A 19,088-nucleotide genomic window follows, 5' to 3' on the forward strand; every position below is an offset into this window, starting at 1 on the left:
CTATACTTCCCTTGGGAACATGTCCTTGTAATTCATAGACAATTAGCTGTTCATTTCTAAGGTCTATTACTTGTCTTCAAAACACACTTTATACTATTATTAATAATTAATAACATGTCCATACCTTAGAACATACAAAAGTAGCAGTTCTCAACCTGTTGGTTGTGACTTCTTGAATGACCATTTTACAGGAGTCACCTATCAGAGGTCCTGCATACCAGATATTTACATTATGATTCATAACAGTAACAAAATTAAAGTTATGAAGTAGTAATGAAACAATTTTATGCTTGGGGGGGTCACCACAGCCTGTGATACTATTGTACAGTAGTATTACAGAAAACCACTGCTGTAAGGGCAGACACCATATTTTATTTGTTCTCATGACTTCCTAATACGTCACAGCATCTGCTTTGTAGTATGGGTTCAGTTGAAGTTTGATAACATTAAAGCCATAGTGAAGGAAGAACGAAAATGGAATCAAACTTGGGAGACAACACAATACCACATAATTATTATATCACCAGATCACAGGTTGAGAATATTTGTTTATATGTTAAAGAACCCTTTTGTTGGGTCTCAAATAGTAAAAAACCTCTAATAATCAAATGGCAGAGGGAAACATGTATACTGTGAGCAGCTGTAAACACACTAGCCAAGAAAAAAAATACATAAAAGGTTTCTTTGCCTAACTGTGCTCAGCGATGATTATGGTTTTGTGAAGTGGTCTGGGTGATTTGACACTGCTTGAAATAAGCTGTTTTCATCTTGCATTATGATTAGACTTTTATCACTATTGTCACATAACTATCATATTGATCTAGACGTCAACATTCCTCTATGGGTGAGGGAGCTTAATTGGAGATCTTCTAACTCTTCTTTTCAGCAATGAGCTAACCCTCCCGCTTTCTATCTACTAAATCTATCATTTATAGTCCAGTTGTGAAGACCACACAGTGTCCATTAATGAAGGAAAGCTAGTTTTTTGACCTGAGTATAGATATCTCTGGTCAGGAAATTCAGGTATTAAAAAGCTGACCCAGATATCGTTCTTGAATTTTCTGACCACCAAACTTATGTGAAACAAAGATAACCAGGGAGAGTTTATAAACAAACAAACAAACAAACAAACAAACAAACAAACAGAAAATCAGAATGCTAACTCTTTGGGACTGCATGCATTTTTGGCCACGATTCAGTTGGGACTGCCACGATTCTGAAAATGTAAGAAAGCCTTTAAGTAAGACTTTTCTGATTTTCGTTTTCAATTATGAAGCTCATTCACTCAGACATTCTGGATAGGGAGCGCTTGCTTCTCCATCCACGTCCCTGGGCTTTCAAACTCCTGAAATACTTCCTATCCTCTCTTCTTGGTTCTCTGTTGAGTAAACAGATACTGACTCCCGCACCCCTCACAAATGGCGAAAACAAATGATAACTTTACATTTTAAAGGGATAAATATAATAGAAGTTCTCCCGTGGCATCCTACATAGCGGTGACTGAGGGAGGGGTGGAGAGATTCTATGTAGAGGAACATTTACTTTGACAGAATAAAGCCTCGTGACACCGCCCCCACGTGGCGGCTGGAGGCGGTTATCGTTGCTCGCACAGGGGAGGGGCAGCAAGAGCCCTTTCTGGCTCCTTCCTGACAGCATGAAGACCTGTGCTGTGGAACCAGCGTAAATATTAGGGCGGGCTGGGAGAGTGGATGTGACCAGGGTGGAGAAAATGAGTGAAGTTAGTGCAGAGAAAGATGTGTGAGCTTAGGAACCATGAGCAGATCCCGGAACAACTGTTAGTTCACTTTTCCTAGCAAGAAATCACTAGAGATTCCCCTTGACCTTAAGAAATTGTCCTGTGTGTTTGATTTCTACTGAGTCACGGAAGAAGCTTGAAACCATTTCAAAGTCTGACTTGTCTGCAGTCAAATGAAAAATGTCAGTCTTTTATTGGGTGGGTGTGCACTTACAGGACTTCATCAATTAGATCTAGGGTCATTAGTTCTTCCAAACATCCTGTCATCGACTTCCAGAATAGAAAATGTGAAGTTATAGTGATCAAACACCAATGCACGTAGTCAACATTGTTGGAGTTAAAGACAATAGCTTTTGAAACACGTCTGAAGCACGAAGTGCTAGATCAAAGAGGGCATTTCACTACATGCTGAGGTTTTTTTTTAGAGTGGCAGCCAAACAGCGATTACTGAATTTGTTAACAAGCAGACTTTTTAGTTTACAGTGAAGGAAATGCTGAAGTACAATTAGTGCCCCAAAGCAGGTTATAGTGACATCAAAGATTGAAGAATTAAGAGGACATTAACTAACAGGTTGTAAGTCTGTGATAAAGTGTAGACAATATAAGGCTATCTTTACATCGTCGTCCAAAATTGTTTTCCATCTTCCAGGACAAAGAAGGGAAACACCATAGCCCTCACACTTTAGAAGAGGCATGCCCTCCTGATCCTAAAACATCGGAAGGAAGGACAAGGTATTGTTCTATTTATATGTAGTAAGGAGAGCATAATGGCCACTTTCTCATCTAAGTATAAATGTAGATTTCAAGAATAAAGATGAAAATGAGGGAATGGGTAAGATATTTTTCCTTGAACATATTTTCAGCAAAGGTGTCCTTTCTTGGACTCAACAAAGATGACGGCAGTTTGGATTGGAACAGTATGAGTGTGTCTTTGAATAAGGATGCCCTTGATTCATTTTCCTTAAGTTAAGGTGGACCACGCCTTCAGCACTTGATTCTTTTCTAGACTATACTGTCTTTTTCCCCACTGTGACACAATGAAGATTAAAAAAAAAAAAGGTTTAAAACGATTTGGAAATTAAGTTTCAACCAAATCACATTTTTTTTAAATGGAAATATCTGATGGGGTTAGCCAAATTTAAGTACTGCAATTGATAATAAAAATACCATTATTGAATATGTATGGTTATGTACATTATAGTGTATGTGTTAGGAGTTTTACAAAATGTTGTCTTTGTAAATTCTATACAAAATGAATATTCAAAGTAAAACTATAGAAATTCATTTTTTGTCTAAGAGAACATAGTGGCTATGGTAGATTTCCTGAGATTGATCATTTCAAAGACTGTATCTTAACAGTAAACTACAGATAGGAAGTAAAAGTCATAAAAAGTTGATTCAGGAATGCATTCAGCTATAAAATATGTTTTATTTATTTTCTGAGGAATTAAATAGTCATGGGTAGTCAATACAGAAACCCAAGGTTCCAAAGACATCGTCTAGAATCTAGACTCTAGATTGTAATATGCTTAAGAACTTTTTTCAAGTTTAAAAGTTTTATTATTTAAAATATTAATACTTTGTCTAGATGTTATTTGTTTGCTCTATTTTCTTTTTTTATTATGTATTTTCCTCAATTACATTTCCAATGCTATCCCAAAAGTCCCCCATACACCCTCCCCCCACACTTCCCTACCCACCCATTCCCATAATTTTGGCCATGGCATTCTCCTGTATTGGGGCATATAAAGTTTGCAAGTCCAGTGGGCCTCTCTTTCCAGTGATGGCCGACTAGGCCATCTTTCGATACAGGTGCAGCTAGAGACAAGAGCTCCGGGGTACTGGTTAGTTCATCATGTTGTTCCCCCTATAGGGTTGCAGATCCCTTTAACTCCTTGGGTACTTTCTCTAGCTTCTCCATTGGGAGCCCTGTGATCCATCCAATAGCTGACTGTGAGCATCCACTTCTGTGTTTGCTAGGCCCCGGCATAGTCTCACAAGAGACAGCTATATCTGGGTCCTTTCAGCAAAATCCAATGGTGTCAGCGTTTGGAAGCTGATTATGGAATGGATCCCTGGATATGGCAGTCTCTAGATGGTCCATCCTTTCATCACAGCTCCAAACTTTGTCTCTGTAACTCCTTCCATGGGTGTTTTGTTCCCAATTCTAAGAAGGGGCATAGTGTCCACACTTTGGTCTTCATTCTTCTTGAATTTCATGCGTTTAGCAAATTGTATCTTATATCTTGGGTATCCTAAGTTTTGGGCTAATATCCACTTATCAGTAAATACATATTGTGTGAGTTCCTTTGTGATTGTGTTACCTCACTCAAGATGATGCCCTCCAGGTCCATCCATTTGGCTAGGAATTTCATAAATTCATTCTTTTTAATAGCTGAATAGTACTCCATTGTGTAAATTTACCATAATTTCTGTATCCATTCCTCTGTTGAGGGGCATCTGGGTTCTTTCCAGCTTCTGGCTATTATAAATAAGGCTGCTATGAACATAGTGGAGCATGTGTCCTTCTTACCGGTTGGGACATCTTCTGGATATATGCCCAGGAGAGGTATTGCTGGATCCTCTGGTAGTACTATGTCCAATTTTCTGAGGAACCGCCAGACTGATTTCCAGAGTGGTTGTACAAGCTTGCAATCCCACCAACAATGGAGGAGTGTTCCTCTTTCTCCACATCCTCGTCTGCATCTGCTGTCACCTGAATTTTTGATCTTAGCCATTCTGACTGGTGTGAGGTGGAATCTCAGGGTTGTTTTGATTTGCATTTCCCTGATGATTAAGGATGTTGAACATTTTTTCAGGTGCTTCTCAGCCATTCGGTATTCCTCAGGTGAGAATTCTTTGTTAAGTTCTGAGCCTCATTTTTTAATGGGGTTATTTGATTTTCTGGAGTCTACCTTCTTGAGTTCTTTATATATGTTTCTAAAACATTATAATTGTTACAAATTTATTATTTTATTTTATGTAACAATATTTTATTGAAATAAAGAACAGTATTTAAATAAAATCCAGCTAATTCTTTTCTATCCTACTCACTGGTATGCAGTTCTTTCACTAAGGAACACCTCACAAAAGTTCAGGAAATTCTGGACTCCTTATAAATATTGTTTTCTTTCCAAGTCCCTACACCCACATATTTGTAAGCATTTCAGCAGCATGGAGGCATTATCTGGTAAGAAAGCAAAGGCCATAGTTTAGATAGGAACCAAATAATAAAGAACTGGTAGTGAAATTTGAGCCTGTTGGTGTGAAAAATACCATACCATTTCAAGGTAGATTTGATTGGGACTGACTTCAAGATGCAGAATATGTCCAGAGACAGTTGTGATGTATAATCTGTCATCTCTCTCCACCTTCTTTCTTGACACAGATAAGGCAGATATTCCAACTGTCAAATCAACAGTAAGCGACCATTCTAATGTGAGTATTTCATCCTGCCATGTTGCCATGAGTAAAAAGCTACTCTTAAAACATCTACCTGTGCTTAGAAAGCTGAGAAATTGTTCTTTGAATATTAACGAAGCTCTTTTTGCAATGCTATTAGAGAAACAATAATATCAATTTTATGTAAATGAACTTTTTACATATGTAAACATATAGCTTATTCTCATGTTTTTGTTATGTCCACAGTAGAGCTGTGTTTATTGGAAAAATGAAAACATGTTAATGATGTGTATCATTTAATATATGAGATTACCTGAGAAGTATTAAAAATGGAGTGGGTTCATGAAGCCCGATTAATGACTCCTCTTTCAAAAGTGAAACTGTTTTGTTGTTGTTTTTAACTATGCACAATGGATTTGAAGTCATTATTGGTGAGTAATGACAGGGAATCTGAGTATTCCTCAACTGAGCTGCTTTTAGTTTTATGCTAAGGACCCACAGGGTATTATCCAATTTAAAAGAAGTAATATGGGGAAGAACAGGAAGGATATTTAAAACACAATAAATATTAAACAGCCTTTGGACTAAGTCATGGCTTAGCCAGAACTGAGTTGAGAAGGCTTTTAATTCACTGACTATATTGTTGCTTGTCTATACCAGGACTTTTGACAATAATACAAGGATGAGAAAAAAAAATGATTTCTAATTTCTCTCTTATAGAAATAACCTCTTCTAAGGTGTTTGGTATTTTGTATTTACATAATCTCAACTCTGAAATCTTGACTAAATTCTGGTCCAGATAAATGAATAGTTCTTGCTCTCATTGAGAATAAGAAGTTGAGCTATGGGACACAGTGATAAATGAATCCTCTTTTTCACAATCAGATAAATGATCTTTTTTTTTTTCACATTTTGGCTAAAGAAAGGCCAATGGATGTTTGCAGGAAGGTGCTAGGAATTCCCAAGTCTCTGCATATGCAATTCCAAGGGCAAGCTACAAGTTTCTCAGTTCATGATCCTTTTAGAGACAAGGCTGTTTCATTGTGATTCTATTAACACTGCATAGTACCTCTTTAACTGTTACACTGTGAGTGAACTCTGATGTTACAGGTGCTTTGCAAACTCAGAACCCCCAATTCCCTCCATCCTGCGTTCCTGCTTTACTGACTTCAGTGGAGATGTTTTTGGTTTGTTTGTTTGTTTTGATAGTTTTCGGCCATGGCTTGGTTCCAGGTGATGCTGTTTGTCTTTGCGTTGGTGCTGCGATCGCCACTCACAGAAGGAAAGGTAAATCTAAAGCTGAAACATCTTCTTACAGCCGCCTGTCAGTTTTGGAAAAGTGCCAGGATACTGTGAGAACAGAAGAATCCAGAGTATCTCGACAGGTGGAAAAATGTCATGGGTGGCTCATAGCACTTCACAGGGAAATAGAGATAAGAGGCTAAGGTTATTTGCTCCATCACTCATGGCTGTGATAGCCAATTGATACATGTGCCTACTGCACACTGTAAAAGACAAAATGTATTTCAAATACAAGGTTAGCAGACAACAAAGATGTGCAGAAATTCAACAACAAAACCCACAAGTATTCTTTTAAACAGTGAGATAACAGTATTTTTGTATACTTGACTAAATAATATATTAAGTTCAGAGCACTGTGGTAAGAATTACCAAAGACTTTACTTGCTGCATACAGTAGAAATGCATTTCCTCTGGCTGTACAGGCTAGAAGTCTCTAATTAAGATCTCTCTGAAGGGACTCATTCCATTCTCTTTATGGTGACGTCTGTCAATTGTTCTCCTTTGCCAGAAGGCTGTGTCACCACAACTTCCTCCTGCTGCTGACACAATCTTCTCTCTATTTCTCCTGAAATCACTTGGCCTGACATTCAGGTTTCACTTTGATACTTTAGGATAATTTTGTGTCAAGATCTTCAACTTGATTATTTCTGTAAAGTCTTTTTCTTTCCCAATAAGACTATATTTACTGGTCCTTAGAATCATAATATGGAAATTTGTCTAGAGGGCAATCACTCAATTTATTACAAATAAATATATTGCAGAAATTAACTTATGACACATTTCAGTAGAGCCATCTCCAGTTAAAGTTGCATGTCACCTCAAAATTATATTTTAAAAAAGGTAACATTTTATATGGATTTAAAGAGCTAATTAATTACGGATCTTCTGCTCAAAGTGCATTTTCTGTGTTATCTCATCCCATTTCCATGTGTTTGGTACAGAAATTTAAGAATATGTAATCTCCACTTTGCATTTTCTTCACTTCAATCACTATATTTATCTCTTGTAGTTCTTGTAGATACTGTATACAAACAATTGAGCTGATTTCTAAATTAAAAAAAAATGGATTCTAAGGTCTTTCTACTGTGTTTATCAATGATCATGGAATTAGCATGTAAAATGTTGTTGCTGTGTGGAAATCCTGAGTTCAGACCCTCTACTTCACATATGCCTTTATGTTTTAATGATCCCAGAACAAGGCTGGTTACCCTTATCAGTGTGTGTAGGGCTCACACATGGCCTTCCCTTCCTGGCCTGGAAGCCTGTGGATATGAGGTATTATGGTCATTGTTGTCTGTTTTCACACTCTGCTCTGACTGCTAGCATTCAACATTAGCTAGAACTCAAGACTCTCATAGTTGTTTAGACTTCATTTGGCATTCATAGCTTTGATTAGTTCATCAAAATAGTCAATTTCTTAGACTGGAGAGAATGTTCTTATCCTTCTGGGGCTTTATTATAACAGTTTTTCATTTTTTCTCCCTTGATTGTTTTTTTTTTTTCCCCTTCTAGACCTTCACAATTCTCTTTTCACTTCCTGATCCAACTCTTGGCCGTCATTCATAAAGTCATTGCAAAGTGAGATGTCATTGGATTTGAGCACCATCAAATGCATATTGATTACCTCACTCAACATAACCTTATGTGCTTCTCAGAAGTCCAATGGACATTGTCCATCTTTTAAAATCCTAACCCAGAATCATCTTTTATGAACTCTTCCTTATCTTCAATAAATTGATCACTCCTCATAATGACTCCACCCACCAGAGCTATATTTTTTTAATGCAATATCAACTCTGTAAGGTAGATCCTGGTTTTTTGTTTTAGAGTTGATACATATTTTACATCCTTACATTCCCAATAAAAGCTCTACTAATACTCCTCTAAAATAAAAAAAAATTACACCTATAAGTAACATTTTCATGTACAAAACACAATGGCATAATAATCAGAAAATAAGTTCTAATCCTAAAAAAAACCCAACATTTGTGAGTTTTGAGATTACTTTGTGACATTTCGAGGAGAACATAGAGCAACATAGGAATGACTGATAATTCTGGGGTGGGTCATTGCTGGTGCTTGACTTGTGAATCCATTATAACTTAGAAATATGCAACTGTGCTAAATCTGTTGGTTCAAGGTAATACCTACTAGTCTCTGTTCTTAGGAACCCAAAGCAGGAGGTAGATACCGACAGAGAGTCAAAAATGGCAATGCTTTGTGGTTAGAAGTATGAGGACAAGTCTTGAGGGACCTCAGGATGGTAGGGGAGAGGTAGATAACAATTCCGAAGTATCAGAAAACCTACTGTGAGTAATGTGTCTATTAAACATTCTTCAAAATCTTGCTCAAACCCATGAATTATTGGAGAATTGTATGAACATAGGCTTAGAATTTGTCTAACAATCAAAAGTTCCATTCTGCTCTTAGAAATAGCTGTCATATGTACCTACTCATCAAGAGAAGCTGAAAATACAAACACTACCAATTTTATTACTAAACTGAGCAAAGTGAGGAATATTCCATTCAATAGATGAATTTGTTGCTTTCAAATTGTGTGGAAAACATTTAGAAAGTATGTATTGAGTCACTTTGGAATATTTGTGGTCTAATGGTTTTGCTATAATGCTGGATGGGACACAGGAATTTGGACTGAATTTGAATGTTCTGTCTCCAAGTGTAGATGTCACAGATAGCAATGTCTCCTATAAAGTCTACGATAATCATTGACTTAACTCACCACAACTTACTTGATCAATTGTGAATGGTTATGCTTACATGGACTACTATGAATAATTTATGAAAATTTTATTTATTTATTTATTTATTTATTTTTATTTATTTTCATACAATTTCTCTTGATTATAACTTCCCCTCCACCAACTCCCAAATTATTCCACCTCCCTACTCTCCCAATTCATATTCTCTATCATTGAAAAAAAAAACCCACCAAAACCCCCCCAAAACCCCCAAAACCCCCAAAACTCCCAAAACAGCAAAACAATCAAATAACAATACAAAAAAAGTCAAAACAAAACAAAAGGTCCACAACACAGTGAAACGAAACAAAATAAATCAAAACAGATAGAGTCTGTGTTGGCCAATTACCTCTTGGCATGCAGCCTGCCCTGGAGTGTGGTTAATATACTGACACTCCCTGCAACCCTATAGGAGGAACAACATGAACTAACCAGTACCCCCAGAGCTCGTGTCTCTAGATGCATATGTAGCAGAAGATGGCCTAGTCGGCCGTCACTGGGAGGAGAGGCCCTTGGTCTTGCAAAGATTCTATGCCCCAGTACAGGGGAATGCCAGGGCCAGGAAGCAGAAGTGGTTGGGTTGAGATGTAGGTGGGGGTGGGGGATTGTATAGGGGACTTTTGTGATAGCATTTGAAATGTAAATGAAGAAAATATCTAATAAAAAAAATAAAAAAAATATAGTGGCACTCCATTTGAAGAAGACTGATTTTTTCTTTGCCAGCAGTTATCATTCACAAATATTTTCTCAGTTAGGGGCAGGACCCCATGTCAAGTTTTCCCTCTCAGTATTGGGATTCTTATCTGATGACCTGTACAGGTCTTGTGTGTTCTGTTACTGTCTCTGTGAGTTGATATGTGTGTTTGTCTGCTGTCTGGAAGACATTCTTTTGTTGGAGTTATCTATCATCTTTGGTTATTAGCATCACTTTGCTCCTTTTTCTGCATAGATCCCTGAACCTTGAGGGCAGGACTTTGATGAGACATCTCACGTAGGACTGAGTGCTCTAAAGTCTGACATGCTGCACACAGGTCCAGTTGTAGGGCTCTATACTAATTCCCATCTACTACAAGAAGAAACTTGTAAGGTCTGAATGATGCATTGATCTGTGGGTTTAGCAATAATCTTGTTAACTACTTTAGCAGTGTTATGTATGAATTCCATCTTATGGAGTAGGCCTTAAATATATTAAAAAGTAGTTTGTTACTTCCATAAAATTGATGCCATATTGCACCAGTGTATCGGGTTTTGTAGATCACTGTTGTAAGTCTAAAGGTTTGTATCTGTCAGATAGTACCTTCTAACACCAGCTCACATAGGATTTAATAAAAATAATAATGATGAAAGTTGAATTAAAATCAAAATCTAGCATTTGTGGTCTCAGAGGAATTTTTATTTTGCATTAAATTACTTACCATTGCCAAGTCTTCTGTCTACTTATTCCTATTAAAATTAAGTGTTAACTTAGAATCATTGACATTGTCAAACTAATTCCTTTTCTATCTGTGTGATATTATGGAAAAACAGTTTTAAAGTGATTTTTGTTGAAGTAATTTCTTAGTTGCCTGAGATATTTAAAAAAATGTTAGAAGTCATTTTCTTTCAGGATCCAGACTTTACTTCTTTGATAACTAACCAAATACAAGTTCAAAGAGAGATCGTAAATAAACACAATGAACTGAGGAGATCAGTTAACCCTACTGGCAGCGACATACTAAAAATGGTAAGAGACTGTAATGGTGTGAGTCATCTGTGGAGGGAGGAGCCAGTTATGGGGGAGGAAATAGATGTAGAGAAGGGAGGAGCAGTTGATGATGGCTTCATATTGTCATATAAAATGTTCCTGTTTTGATTTTTTGCTATTTTATTTAAATTTTATTTGGGAAAGATTGTATTATTTTTGTTTTTAACATGGTTAAATTACTTGTCAGGTTTGGGGTTTAATAAGTTAGAATTAGAAGCTAAGTCTTTGAGCATCCAAAGTGCTTTAGGAAGAAGGACTTCGTCCATTGTCTTTTGTAAGTATGTGTCAAGCCAATGTCTTTCAGTATCTTACTTCTGGAAGAAGATTTATTTTTATCCCCTCCCCCTCTCTCTCTGTTTGTCTGTATGAAGAAGAGAGAGAGGTGGAGGAGACATGTAAGCATGTGCATAAGTGTATAGGTGGAGAGACCAGGGGCATCAGATTCTCCACGGGACTTGGTTATGGACAGCTGTGAGTCAATTGACTGGAGTGCTGAGAACCAAGTATGGGGCCTTTCCAAAAGAGGAGTAGGTTCTCCTAGCCACTAAGCTATCTCTTTATCTTCAATCCTATAGCCTTTTTGATGTAAGGCATTTCCCAGGGCAGTGTTAATAGCCTTTTAGCTTATTCAAGCGTATATCTCCCACATGAAAGCAATAGGAATCAAAAGTCTTTGGAATAGCCCAGATCAGCTTACAATATTAAAATATCCTTAGAATCATTCACATATGTCAACATTTAACATCATTCACACACATCCTGGATGTGGCTTTACAATTAGATATTTGCCCTTATCCCTATTAGATTTCTCTTCATGTGGAAACTGGTACACACTGGAATTAAAACAAAAGGGCTTGGTTTTAATTTTTATCATTAATTAATTAAATAATATATTGATTTTTTTATTAATTAATCTTAATATCAGTGATAATTACAAAATCTTTTACAGAAGTTTTATAGTTTTGCTAACTAATCAAGTTATATGCTTTCATTATGCTTGGGATCATTATGGTTTTCTTTTTCTTTGATATTTAGGAATGGAGCATACAAGCGACAACAAATGCTCAAAAGTGGGCTAATAAGTGTATTTTAGAACACAGTAGTAAAGATGACCGGAAGACCAGTATGTATTTACATGTGGCTGCTGAATAAATGAATAAATTGAACCCTAACAGTCCTTTGTGGGACATTGCATTAAGACTGTTCACATTGAGACAAAAGGATGGACCATCTAGAGACTGCCATATCCAGGGATCCATCGCATAATCAGCCTCCAAACGCTGACACCATTGCATACACTAGCAAGATTTTGCTGAAAGGACCCTGATATAGCTGTCTCTTGTGAGACTAGGCCGGGGCCTAGCAAACACAGAAGTGAATGCTCACAGTCAGCTATTGGATGGATCACAGGGCCCCCAATGGAGGAGCTAGAGAAAGTACCCAAGGAGCTAAAGGGGTCTGCAACCCTATAGGTGGAACAACATTATGAACTAACCAGTAACCCCCAGAGCTCTTGACTCTAGCTGCATATGTATCAAAAGATGGCCTAGTGGGCCATCACTGGAAAGAGAGGCCCATTGGACTTGCAAACTTTATATGCCCCAGTACAGGGGAACGCCAGGGCCAAAAAGGGGGAGTGGGGGGAGGGTATGGGGGACTTTTGGGATGGCATTGGACATGTAAATGAGGAAAATACCTAATAAAAATATAAAAAAATGCAATGAGCTGCACCATGAAAGATAGGTAGACAATGTCACCTGCAAGAAAAAAAAAAAAAAACTGTGCACATAAGTGTTATTCATGCTATCTTGCAAAAGTCTGGCCAGTGTGAGACAGTCTCTCCTGGCTACCTATGTGGAGACAGTTCTCTTCTGCTGCTTGCAGATTAAGATGTAGCACTCTTGGCTCCTCTAGTAACATGTCTGCCTGAATGCTTCCATGCTTCCTACCATTATGACAATGGTCTATTCCTCTAAACTTGTAATCCAACCACAGTTAAATGCTGTCCTTTATAAGAGCTGTCTTGGTAATCACAGTGTCTCTTCAAAGCAATGGGAATCCTAGCTAAGACAGTTAGCATTTTTGATATTTATTGTATGCAGTATAGACATGGCATTTCAAGCTTCCACAGATTAAATGAGGAAGTGGCTATCATTACACTTGTCCTGGCTGTATTTGGTTCTCCAAGGCGAAGGATTAAGACTGCAAAACTATCTTTCATCCTGCCTACAGTTGTCTCTTTAAAATACTGTCTCAAATGTCTTTCTGCCTTCATCATATAATAAAAACAACATGAACTTTTCCTTAGGGTTGTATGTGTGTGTGTGTGTGTGTGTGTGTGTGTTTGTGTGTGTATGTGTGTGTGTATGTGAAAATTAGTGAATGAGAGCAAAGGAGACAATCTTCAAGTTCTGGTCACTATCTTTACTAAGACTACATCACAAAGATGAGAGCATGCAAGGCATAACACATGAATTTGGTACCTAAATGACTGTTTTTGGCAATGCAAATACAGGCTTTAAAAAGAATTGGGTTTTCACAATCTATTGAAATATTTACATGCTTAAGTCTGTTGCTTGTGTCAGATAGCTTTTTTTTTCATCTGATTAATTAAATAACCAATCAATCAATCAATCAATCAATTAATCTAAGTAGCAGCCTGCTTCCACCTCAACCAACAGATACCCACCATAGGTCCCATGACTGAAGTACAGCATTTTGCATTTGTATAGTTAATTTATTTTGCCATTGAAAGTTTTAGTTTTGCTCATAAATACATTCCTTCCCAGATATAAGATGTGGTGAGAATCTCTATATGTCAACTGATCCTACCCTCTGGTCAACTGTAATTCAAAGCTGGTACAATGAAAGTGAAGATTTTGTTTATGGTGTAGGAGCTAAACCCAATTCAGCTGTCGGACATTACACTCAGGTGAGTAGAGCAGACAAAGATGCCGTAGTTACAAACATCCTATCAGGTAATGTAATGACCAACATATGACCTATTCCTAATTTCAGTTTGAGGGGACAGGCTGAGTAGGTACTATATAGTTCTGTTATTGAAGTGATACATTAAGAAATATTACTTTATGCCTAGAATCTGAAGAATTGCTGATAGGAAAGCATATAGTAGATCTTGCCATTATAAATGTATAAAAAGTGAACTCATATATTTAGGTATTTAAAAAGACCCTGAAAATGAAAATATACTACTGTAAATACAAAAGTTAATTATTTTGCAAGGTATAGGTTATAAACTGTAGCACCCACATATTTATGTGCTATACATGTTAATAGTTACTTTTGAGTATTTTACCAATTTTCTAATGAAAATCCATGAATTTATCTCCCATGGACATGTAGCTTATTTGGTATTCATCTTTCAAAGTTGGATGTGGAATTGCTTACTGTCCCAATCAAGAAATCCTGAAATATTTCTATGTTTGCCATTACTGTCCTATGTAAGTATGCACTTCAAAATGAAATGTGTGTAATTTTACCTGCAACCTAATTTATAAAATATCTTATATAAAGCAAACCAGAGTTGCAAAGGTAGCCCCACTAAGGGAGGGACAAATGTCAGGGTTCTCACTTTTAAGGTCTAGACAGCTTTAGTTTGTCAGAGGAGAAGTTCCACAGCTCTGAATGTAAAGATCTAAGATCTCCTTCAACATTTAGGAAATAACGTCCTCACTTTCCATTTTCCTTCCCTATGCTCAGGTTCAGTCATGGACCATTGATGCTGTGGATTTCTTTAAGATTTCATGTTATTTATTTTGCTAATTTCACACTCCAGGACTGCACAAGTTTGATGGTGGACCCACTGGTTTTTAAGCTGTTAGCTTGCATATGGGAGTGACAAACCTTCATTTCAGCTTTTTTTTCCTTATTCAAATATTCATTTCTCTTTGTTTCAAGACATTTTTTATTTTTAAAAATTAATTATTTTATTTATTTACATCTAAAATGTTGCCCCCTCCTAGAGTTCTTCACCTATCTTTCTCCCCTTCACCTCTGAAAGGATGCTCACCCCCTGCCCTCCTCATATCCCTCTTCTCTGGGTCATTAGGAGTCTACAGAATTAGGGGCATCCTTTCCCACTGTGGCCAGACAAGGCAGTCCTCTGCTACACATGTGCCAGGAGGCTCTGAGTCAACTGTATATACTCTTTTGTTGGTGGCATAGTCTCTGGAAACTCCCAGGGGTCTGGGTTAGTTGACCCTGTTGGTCTTCCTATGGGGTTGTAATACCCTTCAGCTTCTTCAATCCTTCTCTTAATCCTTCCATAGGGATTCCTGACCTTAGTCCAATGATTAGCTCTAAGTATCTGCATCTGTCTCAGACCACTGTTGGGAAAGCCTCTCAGAGGATAACTATGCTAGGCTCCTGTCTGCAAGCACAACATAGCATCAATGATAGTGTCAGGGTTTGATGCCCACCCATGGGATAGATCCCAAGTTGGGCCAGTCACTGGAATGCCTGCCCATCCATCTCTGCTCCGTTTTTGTCCTTGCATTTCTATTAGACAGGAACAATTCTGGGTCAAAAATTTTGAAGGTGGATCAGTGACCCAATGCCTCCACTGGGGGCCCTGTCTGTCTACTGTAGGTGGTCTCTTCAGATTCCATCTTACTACTGTTTGGCATTTCAGATAAGGTCACCTCCCCCATTTGAGTTCTGGGTGCTTCTCACATCCTAAGTCTCTGAGACTTTTTAGAAACTCCCCCGACCCCACTTCCAGAAATTGCATATTTTCATTCATTCTCCTGGCACACTTGGCTTCTCTCCTTTCTCCCCCCATACCTGATCCTGCCCCCAATTCCCCTCCACCTCCCCTCTCCCATCCAGATCTCTCCCTCCCATCTGCCTCTTGTGATTATTTTGTTCCCTTTTACAAGTGGAAATGAAGCATCTTCACTTGGGTCTTCTTGCTAAATTTTTTATGGTCTGTGAGTTGTATCATGAGTATTCTGTGAATTTTGGCTAATATCACGTATCAGTGAGAACAATCCATGCATGTGCTTTTGGGTCTTGGTTACCTCACACATGATAGTATTTTCTATTTACATCTCTTCATTTGCAAAATTCATGATGTCTTCATTTTTAATAGTTGAATAGTTTTCCATTGTATAAATGAACCACATTTTCTGTATTCATTCTTCACTTGACACCTTGATTACTTCTAGTTTCTGACTATTATGAACATAGTGGAGAATGTGGTTTGGTGGAACATCTTTTGAGTGTATGTTTAGGATCAGTATAGATGGGTCTTTAAAGAGAACTATTTCCAGTTTTCTCAGGAAACACCAGATTGATTTGCAGAGGGGTAGTACCAGTTTGCAATTCCATCAGCAATGGAAGAGTGTTTCTCTTTCTCCACATCCTTGCCAGCATGGGCTGTCACTCGAGTTTTTGATCTTAGCCATTCTGATTGTTGAACAGAGGAATCTCAGAGTTGTTTTGATTTGTAATTCCCTGATGACTAAAGACATTAAACATTTCTTTCAGTATTTCTTAACCATTTAAGAGATTCTTTGTTGAGAATTCTCTGTTTAGCCCTGTACCCCATTTTTAAAAAACTGGATATTGTATTTATTTACATTTCGAATGTTACCCCTTTTCCCAGTTTTCCCTCTGGAAATCTGCTATTCTCTACCCTTCCCCTGCTTCTATGAGGATGAACTCACACCCACCCACCCACCCACCCACTCCCAACTCCCGGCCCTGGCATTCCCCTACCCTGGGGCATCGTCCCTTCACAGGACCAAGGGCCTCTCCTCACATTGATGTCCAACAAGGCCATCCTCTGTATCTCATTTCTTCATTAGGTTATTTTTTTTGTAGTCTTACTTCTTGAGTCCTTTATATATTTTGAATAAATATCAGTCCTCTATCAGATGTAGAGGGAGTGGAGATCTTTTGCTAATCTTTAGGTTGCTGTTTTGTCCTATTGCATCTTTTGCCTTTCAAAAGCTTTTCTGTTTTATAAAATTCCATTTATCAGTTATTGATCTTAGAGCCTGAGACACTGGTGTTCTGCTCAAGAAAATTTCCCCAGTGCCAATGTATATGAGGCTATTTCCCACTCTCTGTTCTATTAGATAGAGTGAACCTGGTTTTATGTTGAGGTTCTTGATTTACTTGGACTGGAGGTTTGTGAGAGGTGATAAATATGGATCAATTTGCATTCTTCTACATGTAGACATCCAGTTAGACCAGCACTATTTGTTGAAGATGCTTTCTTTTTTGCACTCTATGATTACTTACTTTGTAGTCAAAGATCAAATGTCCATAGGTATGTGGGTTTATTTCTGGGTCTTTAATTCTGTTCTATTAATTGACCTGTTTGTCTCTGTATCAATATCTTTTTTTTTTCTTTAATCACTATTGCTCTGTAGTACCGCTTGAGATCAGGATTGGTGATTCTCCCAGTTCTTTTAATGGTGAGAAAGGTTTTGGCTATCCTGGGATTTTTGTTTTTCCATATGAAGTTGAGAGTTGCTCTTTCCATGTCTGTGAAGAATTGTGCTGGAATTTTGATGGGGATTGCATTGAATCTGTAGATTGCTTTTGGTAAGATGGATATTTTTACTATGTTAATCTTATCAATCCATGAGCATGGGAGATCTTTCCATCTTTTGAACTTTTCTTCATTTTCTTTCTTCAGGGACTTGAAGTTCTTGTCATACACATATGCCCCTAGCTTGGTTAGATACAAAAGGTATTTTATATTATTTGTGGCTATTGTAAAGGGTGTTAAGTCCCTAATTTCTTTCTCAGTCTGTTTATCCTATGAGTAGAAGAAGGCAACTGCTTTGTTTGAGTTAATTTTATATCCCACCACTTTGCTGAAATTGTTTATCAGCTGGAGGACTTCTCTGGGAGGTTTTTTTTTTTTTTTGGTTGTTTATGTATACTATCATATCATCCGCAAATTGTGATTGATACCTTGACTTCTTCCTTTCCAATTTGTAACCTCTTGATCTCCTTTTGTTCTCATTGCTCAAGCTAGAACTTCAAGTACTATATTGAATAGATAAGGAGAGAGTGCAGAGCCTTGTCTTGTCCCTGATTTTAATTGCTTCAAGTTTCTCTTCATTTAATTTGATGTTGGCTTTTGGTTTGCTATAAATTGCTTTTATTATGTTTAGGTATGTGCCTTGAATTCCTGATCTCTCAGAGATTTGTAACATGAAGGGCTGTTGGATTTTGTCAAAGGTTTTTTTCTTCTTTTCTTTCTTTTTTCTTTTTTTCTCAGTATCTAATGAGATGATCATGTGACTTTTTTCTTTGAGTTTGTTTATATGATGAATTACGTCGATGGATTTTTTTTATTTTTATTTTTTTTAATTTATTTTTTATTAGGTATTTTCCTCGTTTACATTTTCAATGCAATACCAAAAGTCCCCCATACCCACACCCCCAATCCCCTACCCACCCACTCCACCTTTTTGGCCCTGGGGTTCCCCTGTACTTTGGCATATAAAGTTTGTAAGTCCAATGGGCCTCTCTTTCCAGTGATGGCCCACTAGGCCATCTTTTGATACATATGCAGCTAGAGACAAGAGCTCCGGGGTACTGGTTAGTTCATAATGTTGTTCCACCTATAGGGTTGCAGTTCCCTTTAGCTCCTTGGGTAATTTCTCTAGCTCCTCCATTGGGGGCCGTGTGATCCATCCAATAGCTGACTGTGTTCATCCACTTCTGTGTTTGCTAGGCCCCGGCTTAGTCTCACAAGAGAGAGCTATATCTGGGTCCTTTCAGCAAAATCTTGCTAGTGTAAGCAATGGTGTCAGCGTTTGGAAGCTGATTATGGGATGGATCCCTGCATATGGCAATCACTAGATGGTCCATCCTCTAGTCACAGCTACGTCGATGGATTTTTGTATGTTGAATCTTTCCTGCATCCTGGTGATGAAGCCTACTTGTTTGTTATGAATGATGTTTTTCATGTGTTCTTGGATTTGGTTTGTGAGAATTTTATTGAGTATTTTTGCATTAATATTCACAAGCGATCTGGTCTGAAGTTTTCTTTCTTTTTCAAGTCTTTTGTAGTTTAGGTATCATAGTAACTGTGGTGTCACAGAATGAATAAGGTAGTGTTTCTTTTGTTTCTATTTTGTTG

At 37.6% G+C, this 19,088-nt stretch overlaps 1 protein-coding gene across 2 annotated transcripts in view; it reads left to right on the top strand.

The window, feature by feature from the left end:
• Positions 1 to 1,585: 1,585 nt before the first annotated feature.
• Positions 1,586 to 19,088, top strand: part of LOC110283639 (cysteine-rich secretory protein 2) — a 34,763-nt gene continuing 17,260 nt past the window's right edge. For both annotated transcript variants that reach the window (XM_021149045.1, XM_021149044.2), the window contains exons 1-8: positions 1,586 to 1,680; positions 2,406 to 2,488; positions 5,145 to 5,194; positions 6,368 to 6,445; positions 10,826 to 10,942; positions 11,999 to 12,086; positions 13,753 to 13,895; positions 14,327 to 14,424. In XM_021149045.1, the coding sequence (XP_021004704.1) occupies positions 6,377 to 6,445; positions 10,826 to 10,942; positions 11,999 to 12,086; positions 13,753 to 13,895; positions 14,327 to 14,424 (515 nt within the window). In that variant the 5' untranslated portion in view covers positions 1,586 to 1,680; positions 2,406 to 2,488; positions 5,145 to 5,194; positions 6,368 to 6,376. The remainder of the gene's footprint in view (positions 1,681 to 2,405; positions 2,489 to 5,144; positions 5,195 to 6,367; positions 6,446 to 10,825; positions 10,943 to 11,998; positions 12,087 to 13,752; positions 13,896 to 14,326; positions 14,425 to 19,088) is intronic.

This window comes from Mus caroli, unplaced genomic scaffold, assembly GCF_978045245.1.
Source record: "Mus caroli unplaced genomic scaffold, Mus_caroli_1 scaffold_18, whole genome shotgun sequence".
NCBI lineage: Eukaryota > Metazoa > Chordata > Mammalia > Rodentia > Muridae > Mus > Mus caroli.